At 38.4% G+C, this 12,468-nt stretch overlaps 1 protein-coding gene across 5 annotated transcripts in view; it reads right to left on the reverse strand.

Annotated features, from left to right (window-relative positions):
* Nucleotides 1-773: 773 nt before the first annotated feature.
* CYRIB (CYFIP related Rac1 interactor B) overlaps nucleotides 774-12,468 on the reverse strand; it is a 95,493-nt gene continuing 83,798 nt past the window's right edge. For all 5 annotated transcript variants that reach the window (XM_061995472.1, XM_061995473.1, XM_061995474.1 and 2 more), the window contains 9 exons: nucleotides 12,268-12,389; nucleotides 10,485-10,590; nucleotides 8,537-8,673; nucleotides 7,848-7,925; nucleotides 7,637-7,753; nucleotides 6,490-6,569; nucleotides 5,180-5,306; nucleotides 4,294-4,364; nucleotides 774-1,679 (listed from right to left, as the gene is read on the reverse strand). In XM_061995472.1, the coding sequence (XP_061851456.1) occupies nucleotides 1,616-1,679; nucleotides 4,294-4,364; nucleotides 5,180-5,306; nucleotides 6,490-6,569; nucleotides 7,637-7,753; nucleotides 7,848-7,925; nucleotides 8,537-8,673; nucleotides 10,485-10,590; nucleotides 12,268-12,389 (902 nt within the window). In that variant the 3' untranslated portion in view covers nucleotides 774-1,615. The remainder of the gene's footprint in view (nucleotides 1,680-4,293; nucleotides 4,365-5,179; nucleotides 5,307-6,489; nucleotides 6,570-7,636; nucleotides 7,754-7,847; nucleotides 7,926-8,536; nucleotides 8,674-10,484; nucleotides 10,591-12,267; nucleotides 12,390-12,468) is intronic.

Below are 12,468 nucleotides of genomic sequence, written 5' to 3' on the forward strand. Positions count from 1 at the left end.
ATTTTGCAGAGCTCTTATTTCAAAAAGCAGACAAAGGATAAGGGGAATCTGTCCTGACGGTGCAGAAGGGTGTCCTCAAGAGATCCAGCATGGGCATGCTGCTACATTCTATTTGGATATATTTGTGTCATGTGAAGTTATAAAATACTACTTCTCCTGGAAATAAAGCCAAGGGTGCTCTCACTTGCTTCAAATATCTAGAACACTGACAACTCATTTTAGGTACAATGACAGCAGCACCACACACAAGATGCACCATTTGCCTATCGATGCGAAACGTGCCATTTCCCAGTGACGTTCTTTCTAGTAATGCTCAGTTCTTGTTTTCCCCTTCAAAACAGGTTATTTTCTTCACTTACTTATGAAAGCTCCACATTTACTGTGATAAAACAAAAGTCAAACTGGAAACATGACTTAGTGTGCTAAGAGTATTGAGATTTCATACCCAGCTCAAAATATCTACATCCACAAGAGCACATGGAGTTACAGAGAGCGGGAACTTTACCTCTCCACCCTTGGTACAGAAAGAGCCAATCTGGCAGCCTGATGTGGAACATTGCTTCCGACAGCCTGGGTGAGATTTCAACATAGATAGCTGAGTCTTCAGCAACAGCCTGTGGCATCTGCATGGGCTGGACAAAGCTCTTTTCCCCAAAGCCCTGTACTAGTAGTACTTCTGGCAGCGGAGAAGCAGTGGAGAGCCAGAACCCTGACAGAAGCCGTGTTTAAATCAGTAGATTAGACTAATGGTTACTGGTAATGAAACAGCAGAGTTTTCACTATATAAAATTTATAAATTTATTTTTTTTGTAAAAATCCAAAGAGCACGAAGACATCTCACTCAAAATACTGGTAAATCAAACCACACTTAGAAAAATGAAAGCTGATTTTATTATCTTATCCACAGCCAATCGTTTGACATGAACATGCATACGTAATTTTGCTACGCACACACCACAGTTGAACGTTAGTTATTAAAGGTTAAACATACAACATACATCCTTACAAAAATGAGTCAAAATGCAAACGTAACTTTTAAACAAAACAGTTTTTACTCATTTAAAAAAACCTTTGTGTTGGGTACCATTTTGTACAAACACAGTTAATTTAAACAAATCTGCTTTTAGTTTCCTCATGGTTGCACATGAAAATAAGATGCAATAGAAAATGAAGTCATCAAGGGATTTTTTTAAATAGCAGAAGTAGGCAGTTTTGCCATGCAGGAGAAGCAATATTAAATATTAGTTTTTCAAAAAAAAAAAAAAGAAAAAAAAACCCCACAAGTCTAAAAATATTTAGTTCAAGTCACAAATCTTTCCCCAGTACAGAGAAATCCAAATGCAACGCATAATTAGCTGCCACTTAGGATGGCTATTCTGAAAAGTAGAAACACTTTCCAGAATTGATAATTTTCATTGATTTGGCACAGAAAAGAAGTCTGAGCTTGCTTAAGAACAAGAAAGTAATTAAAAAAAAAAAGGGTAAACTGGAAGAGAGAAAATAAAAAGCAAGAATGAACGAGATAGTAGTTGCAATCACTAAAAAAAAAACTCTGTGCATCTCAGTCATTGCAGAATACTGTCTGTCTACAGCAGGTGCGAGTTCCAGGTAACTGTTATTGCAACATGGATTTTATTTGCTTGGAGGTAGTCTCATCATTCAAATGCTTTGTTGTGTACCTAAAGACAGAAATAAAAGCCAGCTGAGAAGAGCATAGATACTACTTGACTTGGGCGGAACAAATACAGTTTCTCATGTGTCTGGCTCTGGTTGACTCTACCAGAGTAAAACCCTTAGCCACTGATTGTCGTCCACTCCATGTTACCAACTACACTAATCAGACATTCTGATCACAAAATGCTATGATCAACCAGAACCATCACCTAACAACCTCGCACCCAGGTGAGTAAAACTCAATCTCAGCTTGATGTTCCTTTCGTGTGAGGGTGAGGGAGTCCTGGCCCAGGCTGCCCAGGGAGGGTGTGGAGGCTCCTTCCTTGGAGGCCTTCAAAACCCACCTGGACACGTTCCTATGAGACCTGATCTGGGTGACCCTGCTTCTGCAGGGGGGTTTGAGTAGATGATGTCTAAAGGTCCCTTCCAACCCCTACCATTCTGTGATTCTATGAAATAACATTTTGTGCTACCGCTTGTAATGGGTAATTACCAGCAAGGCTCACTCTGAAGTCTGTCCATTGGAAACTTCTTCCAAAGCTTCCAGTGACCAAACCTTTCTAAGATCCCATGATGAGAATGGATTTAAATCACTTTGCAGCCTAATTTCCTAGTTAGTTAACTAACTACGCTTACCAAACTCTAATACATGTATGTGTTTATTCCAGTCCCTTCTGCCTTCAAAATTATGCAGGACATTAGCACAGTTTTAAACCACTACAAAAAACTTAATCATCTCTTACTTTAAAAGAAAGTACTGCACATCCTCAATGCTGGCTTCTTTGTATGAGTAATTTCCCTGATCTTCCTTTCCTATCTTTATCTAAAAGCAAATCAAAACTTATTCTGCAATTTGAATGTAACATGTTAAATCAGCATTTTCACTGTTATTCCTAACTGTAGTGAAGAATATACAGTAAATGTATATACCAAAGAATAGACAATGACTTTTTGTTTGGGAATTTACTATCAATACAGATTTTCAACACTGCTCAGTAATTCTATTTTCTACAAGGAAGAGGCCTAAGATTTTCTAGAACCCCAAAAAGTTATTGCACTTGGTATTCTGCCCATGTGAAAAAGTTGAACACGATTACAATACTTATAAGAATTTCAAATTCTAGACAGCTGATCTCCCTCCAAAATCCATCCCACTTTCTATTAGGTTTTTAAAATACATAACCTATCTCTTGAGAGAACACACAAGAGCCTCAAAATTAACAGCAAACTTCTAACAGCACAGGCTGAACTTACACAACAGAATGGAAACCTGTGCTACACTTCCCATGTACTTTAATGGTGTCAACCATGATGGGTCAAAAAAGGGGAGACCACTAAAGGTCAGGGTTCATTTGCGGCTCCAATCACAATAAGTTAGAAACTAAATGCTAGTAGAGCTCTTTCTCCCTGCAAGCCTGTGTTTTTTACCAGTCACTATTTGAAAGACTGACCACATGCAGATGTTCAGAGATTGATAGCAGAATGACTTAGGCATGGAAATACTCACACGAAGTCTCACATTAAAGCCTGGATTATGTATTATTTTCCCTTTAGCTAGTAATCTAAAAAACTTTGCAAGTGAAATCACTTATAAACCCACATTATTTCACTTCTTACCACAACTTAACACAAAAAAAGAAGGCAAAAGAAATTGAGGCAGTTTCAATAAAGAAAAACAATTTGCATTTGCACACCTTCAGGCAAGATAAACTAAAGGTTCCCTGTTTCAAAGTTGAGTGTGTAACAATACCCAGTTACTACTAACTGCTACCATTCCAAATAATAACAACAAAGTCTTCATCTGTTTATCACATTTAGCACTTCTTGCCATTCCTCTGATGCTGGACTTGCATGTGAAGAACACGTTACTGACTTCAGATGCAGCTTTTTGACCCAAATTAGTAGCTGTCAGGTTTCTATACATTTTTTTTTCATGATCTCTCCAACTAACATGGACTTCTTGTCTCTTCTAGCATACGCCAAAGCATTGAGACTCTTGCCTTAGGTACCTCCCTTCAAATACTTCATGGCAATTTCTAGTTATGTACAAAAAGCTTACCTGCCTTACCTGTCCAAAGCTATCCACAAACCAGAAAGATCACATGCAACTATTCTTGCAGTCTCCTACTAATAAATAAAACCATTAAGTCATGGTCAAATCCCCCACGGCTGAGGATTTGGCCAGTGCAACCAAATCCAGCCATTTCTTTGGTAGGCTGGAACAAGTCCCACTGTGCTGCTGCTCATCTGATTGCTTGATAGTTCAGTCAGTAGATGTGAAAACAGTAATTTCTAATCAGTTTTTAGTATGTATTACACTTGGTCATCACTCTAACTTCTGGTACAACTTCTACTCTGTCGCACCTTACTCATTCTTAACCCACATTCAGCTACAATATGTAAAAAGCTGTCTTAAAATGAACAACTTTAGGTTGCTTTTAAAACAGAGGAATTTCTCTTTCTTTCATTCATTCATTCCTGTCTCAAGACACACTGAAGTCTGCAGTAAACACAGTCACTTTTTACCTGTAACACTAACTACATCACTGCTGAAGGAAATGACCTGAATAATTTAGGAAAACTCATAGAAAAATATTTCAAATAAAAGCATAGGAGTACCTGAGAGCATTTAGAAGGCCTTCTACACTGTTAGGAGGCTGGTCTTTAAGAACTTTGATGCATCCTTTCATCTAGGAGTTAAAAAAAAGACATTTTTTTCATGCTGATATCTTCCCAGTTTACAGAATTGTTTTATATTCAGTATGTTAGAGAGGGGGGCAAAAAGTATTTAAAAATTGCAGCAGTGTAAAGACATTTTCTTGACATTAGAAAGGAAATAAGCTTTCAGTATCACATTTTCATATGACAGAATGGCTTAGCTACCTAAAAATCTGCTTGCCTTTAGACACTGCAGCTTTGATGTTGAGCTCTGCTTTATCAATCTTAAAAAAGCTGTAAACAAAAACCTTTATTTATCATAAATCCACTAAGAATGACTACATTCAGCCAGTGAAATTATGACATTCTGCAACTAATGCAATGGGATAATAGTCCGTTTGAAACAACTATGGAGCAGCAAACAGTGCCAGCAGGTGTTCCTTAAACTCACTGTCAAACAAACAAACAAATAAGCTTAAGAAAGTTAAAAACTAGTTGTATGATGAACCCAGCTCCTCACCACAGCATGATGAACAAGCTAGATGCCATTGTCAGTTCCAGTCATGCTGATATGGACCTTTCAAAACAACCACTATTACAGGCATTTCAAGACATTACACTTCAATCCCATCAAAACAGATTTTTCACAACCTAAGTGACTAGTGATGTCTCCAAAGGTCTAGTTTGTGTTTCTCACTGCTTTTGTACATAGTTTGCTAACAGCACCTCTACCCACTTAGTGTCAAGCCAAAATGGGCATCTGCTACTAGAACAGATGGAGGATAGAAAAAAGGAGACTTCACACAATTTAAATACTTCAAAGATTATTTAGTAGCAATAAACTTACATCAATTTTTGAAGTTTTGGCAAAAGCACCCACTGGATGCACATGGTCATAGAGTATGATGACACCCACCATTACCCTCAGACAGAATGATACTGTTTCCTCATTTGTAAACCTGCTTCTGTATTCACTGCAATTTAAAAATACAGATTATTAGGTATCAAACACAAGAGTATACACTAGTAATGCTTCAAATAAGATTAAAAAGAAAAATCCTACTGTAAATCCTCAGGGAAAAAAAGAAACCCCACATTAAACCAGAACCCAAAACAAAAAACCCAAACCTCAAACCCACCAAACTCCACCAACTTTTGAGAGTTTCTTTTTTTCCTTTCAATAACCTGTCCACAGTTTTAATAGCTCCTCAAATCTAAAATAGCATCCTGCTGCCACACCATTTCATGTTTGGGTTTTTGGGTTTTTTTTTTTGTTGCTTTCCCTCCCCTACCTCCAATAAAAAAAAAAAAAAAAAGATTAAACTAATACACACCAACTTTGCTTTTGTTGCTTCCTATCCTTTTCCCCACCACCTCTAAAATGCAAGCAACTCAAACTTCTGACTGTGGCAAGGGGCTGAAGTGAGGGCAAAAAGAAGCAAGCTTAATGAACAATGCTTAACTACTTATTTGAATGGGACAGATCATTCCTAAGGGTAAGAATATAAGTGTTTTGGGTCCTTAACAGGCTCAAAAATAGAGTGGCACTTGGACAGAGACTTATAAGATATACCTCACACCTGAGTAATTTTACCAAGGGGAAACTATCTAGAAGCCAGAAGAATCAGATAAAACCCCTAAGTTTAGTTTGACTTTTTGTTCATACTCCCAGCGCCTCCCAACTTTACAGCAGACAACAGACTACCTTCATGCCTAAAAGTGGTCTCCTAATTCCCCAGACAGAGGTGCTGTAATTTTGTTACAGCCATCAGCCAAGTCAGCTTGCAAGGAGGTACCATCTAACACATCGCCCATAACCCCTCGTTCAGGAGGCCTGAGGCAATCATGCTCAAATAGTGTATTCTCCTGAATTATACATGAGAAAACCATTTATAAAGAGTGACAAGAGGTTGCCCAGCTTTCATAGCCAACTTACTTTTAAATATTAATATCTTCAGAAAAGCAGACTGCATGATTTGCACGGCTAGCAAAATGAGACAAGTTACTTTCATGTTAAGGTAACCAACTAGAGTTGGTAAAAAGAAAACACCACAGCTCCTCATTACCCCAATTATCTTTCTTCCACCTCACGTATCACAAGTCACACCTAAGACACAGAGATGATTCACACACAACACATGCCCTGCTTATACTCACGGGGTTTCCAGCATGACCCTGCACACACTGGCCATGGTGCTTAAGCAATCTGTAGTATTCTCTATTGGTAAATTTTTATTCTGCAGAAGAAAAGAGACAGTTTCCGACTCAATGATTGTGAAACACGATACTGCAAAACCTGAATCAAACCCATGATATGCTGGCATGGCAGCGTGACAGAATTAGAAACAAGCAGAGTTTGGTAAGTTGGGTGGCCTTGTGCTGACTTTTAAAGAGGTTAAAATATAGATTAGTGACTTACAAAGTTCACCCTATGGGCTTTGCTCACTTGTGTGCTGAAGAAATACACCACTGACACTTGGGAATCCCTCAGCCTCCTCTTTTAAAGGCAGACATTTCCACAGCCAAATACATGCAACTGCTGTAATAGTTAAGGCTTAAAGTTGTTGAAGACAAACATTTAAATAAATATAAAACACAAGGCCATTTTTCTCAAGGCATTTCAAGTGAAAAGCAGAACTTAGGAAAAAATATTAAGACAAATGTTTCTTTGCATTTATCATGTAATGTACAATTATTTATTCCAAAATAGTGTACAGTCTTTGCACATAAAAAATCACAGTTATTAGAAGGCAAGCACAATGTAATGATTAGGTTTTATCACTAATATTGAAGTAGTTAAGGGTAAACAGACACATATCAAAATGTTGGAATACTTGTCCACCTCAGGTTCTTCTCACCTCATGCAATAATGTCAGTATGCTTTGACTTTACTCATGGGAAAAAGAGTGGGTTGGGGAGGAGAAGAGGAAGCTACATTTCAATGCTATTCCCCACGTCAAGCACTGAGAATCACACCACTCCCCTGCCAGTTTTCTAGTTTCTACTACAAAGCACCACCAAAATGCAGGCAACACGCTTGCCTCTCCCATCTCCCTCCTTGGGGAGAGCCAGTGTTGCAATGCTATCCAGTAACTTTTTGTGATGTAGCCATGAGATGCCTCGATGAACTTGTCCCTAACCTCTACAGCATCTGAGAAAAACACTTCATGTTCCTTGAGGCTCTAAAAAACAAGTTTGACTTCTAGATGGCAGATTAAGTCTGGTAAAAGAGTTCTGTGTTCCAAAATTATGTCTGGCCCAGCAGTGCTTTTAAGTACACTTATCCATAAATTTCTACTCTTACCTCTGACACAAACTTTGTTGTAGCATCACTTAAGGTTTTCAACATTGGCGTTGCCTCAGCATAAAATAAAGACATTCTGTTTGCCAACTCATTATTTACTTCATTTTCTCCCTCTGCCTACAGAACAGAACAAAAAAAGACTTTGATTGTCCTGCAGATTAAAAAGATAGGTGGTAGTGTAAGATTAGATTTCAATCCAAGGGTTACCTACTGGGACATTGTTAATCCTCATACGGCTCAGAGTTCTTCTGTAGTAACTGAAGTCATTCTGTATAGCAGGATTTGTCATCTATAGAGATATGGAAGCAAGAGTTGTGACAAAGGTGAAGTCTTCATAAAATACCACACCAAGAACAAGAAAATATTCAGTCTTTTGATGGGAAAAAGTCTGTGACACTAGGAGGTGACATGTAGGACAAAGCTTTCTGGTTAATTCCTCAGATGTTTCTGAACAAGATCTAACATGAACAACAAAAGGAGTAGTTTTCTAAACAGGAGTTGGAAAGTACTAGGTTGAGAAAAATGGCTTCACTACTTGGACTCCAAGGGTCTGACCAGCACATTAATACAATTCTAGCTTAGTTCTTTGGACATTATAGTAAGAAAATAGCTGGACTATGGGTGTGCACACATTAAAAGCAGCAGCAGCATTACCCCAAGAGATATGACAAATTTGGATAGAGAAAAATGATTAATATGAACTGAAACATAACAAGTGCCTAAAGCTAATATGATGTTTCATCTGCCTTCCAGTTCAATCTAACTCTAGGTCATGCGAACAAGCCAAGCACAGTAGATATCTGAGTATCTACTGCATGCTCTACTCTCAACAGAACAGACAGATAGACTTGTTTTCTTTTCACCTCTCTTTGCACTTGCAAATCTCCAACAAGTTCCTACCTTGAGTTCATCAAACCGGAGTGTAAAGTGAAGGATTTCTGCAAACTGCTTGGCAAGAGCCTGCTCTCGCTCCAGGTGCTGCGTCGGTGAGTAGGGAGTGCTTGTCAGGGCCCCCAGCAGGCCTCGCAGTCCTGCCTCTTAAATGAGAGGAGAGCATTGTACAATGTGCAACTGCATCTGCTTCTTGTATCTCCATTGACTGCTATTATGCATGCTAGATTTAAAATATACACCTGCCAAACTACATGGTAATTAATAACAAAAAGTCTTGACAAAATGCTTCTGTATGCCACTGTTACCTTATTTAGTTACAAAGTGCAGTGAAGACTACGCCTAATCAGCACTGACAGCCATGAAAAAACTTCTTGGAAACTTTTCACAGAATCACAGAATGGTAGGGATTGGAAGATCCCTACCTTTAGAGATCATCTAGTCCAAATCCCTGTTGGAGCAGCTTCACCTAGATCAGGTCACATAGGAACAAGTCCAGATGACTCTTAGAAATCTCCAGAGAAGGAGACTCCACAACTTTCCTGGGCAGCCTGTGCCAGGGCTCCTCACCCACATACTGAAATAGTTTTTCCTTAAGAGGAACTTTTTGTGTTCCAGCTTCTTTCCATTACCCCTTATCCTGTCACTGGATACAACAGAAAAAAAGTGACGTCTCAACCTCCTGACATCCACCATTTAGATATTTGTAAATATTAATGATATCGCTCCTCAGTCTCCTCCTGACTAAACAGCCCCAGTTCTCACAGCTTTTCCTCATAAGAAATATGTCCCCCAATTATCTTGGTAGCCTTAAGTTTTATTCAAGTATTGTCTGCAACAATTGTGTGAAATTGATTTTAATAACCTGTATTACCAGATAGCAGCCTTGAAGATAACACAGAATTCAATATTTTAATTGTTTTTAAGGTAAACGTAAAATCCAGCTTCCTGCTCACCATCTTCAGAAAAAAACCTCACACCTCCTTAACAAAGTAGACCTTGCCAGCAAGAAGCTTCAACTTTTTGTGCTCACTTTTTCATGAGCTATACTATTAAACTCTGTTTAAAATTTAGGTAACAAGCCAAATTGAATAGATTTTATCTGCTTAGACACATCATCAGTCAAGCTGATTTTATAAGCAGCATGAAGTGTCATCTCAAATACTGCACCCGTGTGAACCAAGATCAGGCATTTCCACAGATCAGACCAGGCATTTCTGGTGTTTGGGAGGGAATAATCCAATCACTTTTAAGTACTCTTGGTATCAGAGACTAAGAGAATTCATTCCTGACTAATTAAGTCTCCTAATTTTCAAAACAATCAGCTGATTAGTGCTTTCCAGAGTTACTAAAGGGGCATAGAAAGAGGATGACAAGTATATTCCCACTCTCTCACTCATCTCATGTATCCACTGAAATAAGTTTGCTTTCATGTGCAAGGTAGTATACAGGTACTAGGAAGATTCCATTTAGCATATGGAAGGAATCTATGCAATAAGAGCTTTTATCTACTAGCAAGAAGTTCATCTGAAGGGAGATCTTATTAACATTTATAAATATCTAAATATATTAACATTTATAAATATCTAAAGGGTGGGTGTCAGGAGGTTGGGGCATCCCTTTTTTCTATTGTAGCTAGCAACAGGACAAGGGGCAATAGGATGAAGCTGGAACACAAAAAGTTCCACTTAAACATAAGAAAAACCTATTTCACTGTTCAGGTGAGGGAGCCCTGGCACAGGCTGCCCAGGGAGGGTGTGGAGTCTCCTTCCTTGGAGGTCTTCAAGACTCGCCTGGACATGCTCCTATGCGACCTGATCTAGATGAACCTGCTTCTGCAGGGGGGTTGGACTAGATGATCTCTAAAGATCGTTTCCAAACCCTACCATTCTATGAATATGCTAAATGTACTAATTAATGAAGACAAAAACCCCCAAGTGAATGCCATTTTACTTACCTAGCCTTTGAGAAAATTCATAGAATTTCTTTAGTTTGCCTACTAGTGGTACGACTGCACCCCATGCCTTTTCTTGTAGCTTCTCATCATTGGGATGCTGTATTGCCTTCAATTACACAGAAAAAGAGAAAAAAAAAGTATGCTTGGGTTATAGGTGGAAAAAGAAAATAAGACAAATATCTCTGCAAGATAATTGTTTGAAAAGTTGGTAATTAAAAATTCTGCCTACTGAGAAATTTCAGGTTGAGAGACAAGCCTGTACTAACTCAAGTCTATTCCAAAAAGCTCTAAATACTTGTGTTGAAAATAAGTATCCTGCATAAGAAAACAACTTGGAAAGAGAATGAAGTGATAGTTAAAAATAAAGCCATTCCTAATAATGTTTACATAATCAGATTACTAAAATCAACAACTGAATTGGGGTATCTCCAAGCAAAAACGTTTAATGTTGAAACCCTCATCCTAATGCTGGTACCTATCATCAGTTTCTGAATTGATGAAGAAAAATCAAACAAATTTGCTGTGAAATTCAAGCTAAATATCACATTTAAGAGTAATCAATAACATGAAGCACCACTAAGACATGGTGTGTATCAGAGATTTGAGGTATATATGTACAGACCTTGGCTGTACAGTAAGCTTCCCAGACAGACAAAGGCCAAAATTCAACCTCTCCAAGTTTTTAAGACAGAAACTAGACTACTTCACAACTGAAAATTACTAAGAAAATAGAAATAAAAGTGCTCAAAACTCTTCTGCTGCATCTTCACCATCAAATCCTTGATTTCAAAATCTGTTTCAGTCAATCCTGGGCTGAGAGTTGCAGCACACTCTTCTCTGGTCCCTAGAAACATCCTTCCTGAAATATCTACCTGCTCTCAAAAAGGCCCCCTCCTTTCTCCTCGAGAGCTGCAAGCTTCCCTTCTGAGACACATATTCCTGCCTCATCCTACAGCCTTACCCTGAATGAGCTCCTTCCTCGAAGGACAAGTAACCATCTCCCCTCCTAAAGGCTTTGTGTAACAGTTACCCTTCTTAAAACTACCTTATTAATTCAACAAGAGAAAAAAACCTCATGATACTTTAATTAAAGCTGAATGGCTATGAGTATCTCAAATTCATCTGGAGTGAGCAGAGACGACTGCTATCTAATAGTTGTTTCTTAGAGTACGAGTTAACTCCCCACTTTAGGGTCAAAGCAGCCCCTATTGCTGCATCCGAGGAAGAAGGAAAAGGGGTTGAGAGAGTATTATTCCATTCTTTCCTAAAGGTAAAGGAAAAATGGAGTGACATGCTGTAAGGAAACTGTACTTCTGTTCCAGACATCTACTTTGGTAAATGAAAGCCAATTAAAAAGGACTGAAAATGAGATGTCTTTTGTGTTAGGATTACCACACATGAGACTTCTCCAATTAGTGTACAAAAAGATGTCGACACTACTCAACACTCAATCGTAGTCACATCACGCTCTTTCCAAATTCACTACTGACTGAAGAAGAGCTTATGTGGGAATAGGAAGAAAAATCAATAGCAACAATTCCATACCAAGTTTGAGAAGCATCATTTTGTATTACATATGTGCATTAATACTATTGAAACAAGCGACATCTGTTTCACTGTTAAGAAGTAACATTCCAGAGCAGAAATTCAAGACAGCAATTTTAATAGGCAACATGCTCTGCCACAACAGCTCCTGCAAGCAAAGTTAAAATCCAGTAGTATTTGGTTAAGATCAGACAACAACCAACCACAGGTTGTGCACAATCATAACGCTCTAGCTCACCTCTCGTATTTCATGGCCAGCTCCTCTATATGACTGCAAGTCTTCCAGTATTCCTTCTGCATCCTTTAACACTACATTCACCTGATTATAAATTTCCTTTTCAGATTCTGTAGGTTGGGCATCTAAACAGTAGAACATATTAAATATATATATATTTAACAACAATGTGGAATTCAATAGGCATGCAGCAACTCACCAAGA

This window comes from Colius striatus, chromosome 4 (assembly GCF_028858725.1).
Source record: "Colius striatus isolate bColStr4 chromosome 4, bColStr4.1.hap1, whole genome shotgun sequence".
Taxonomy (NCBI): Eukaryota; Metazoa; Chordata; class Aves; order Coliiformes; family Coliidae; genus Colius; species Colius striatus.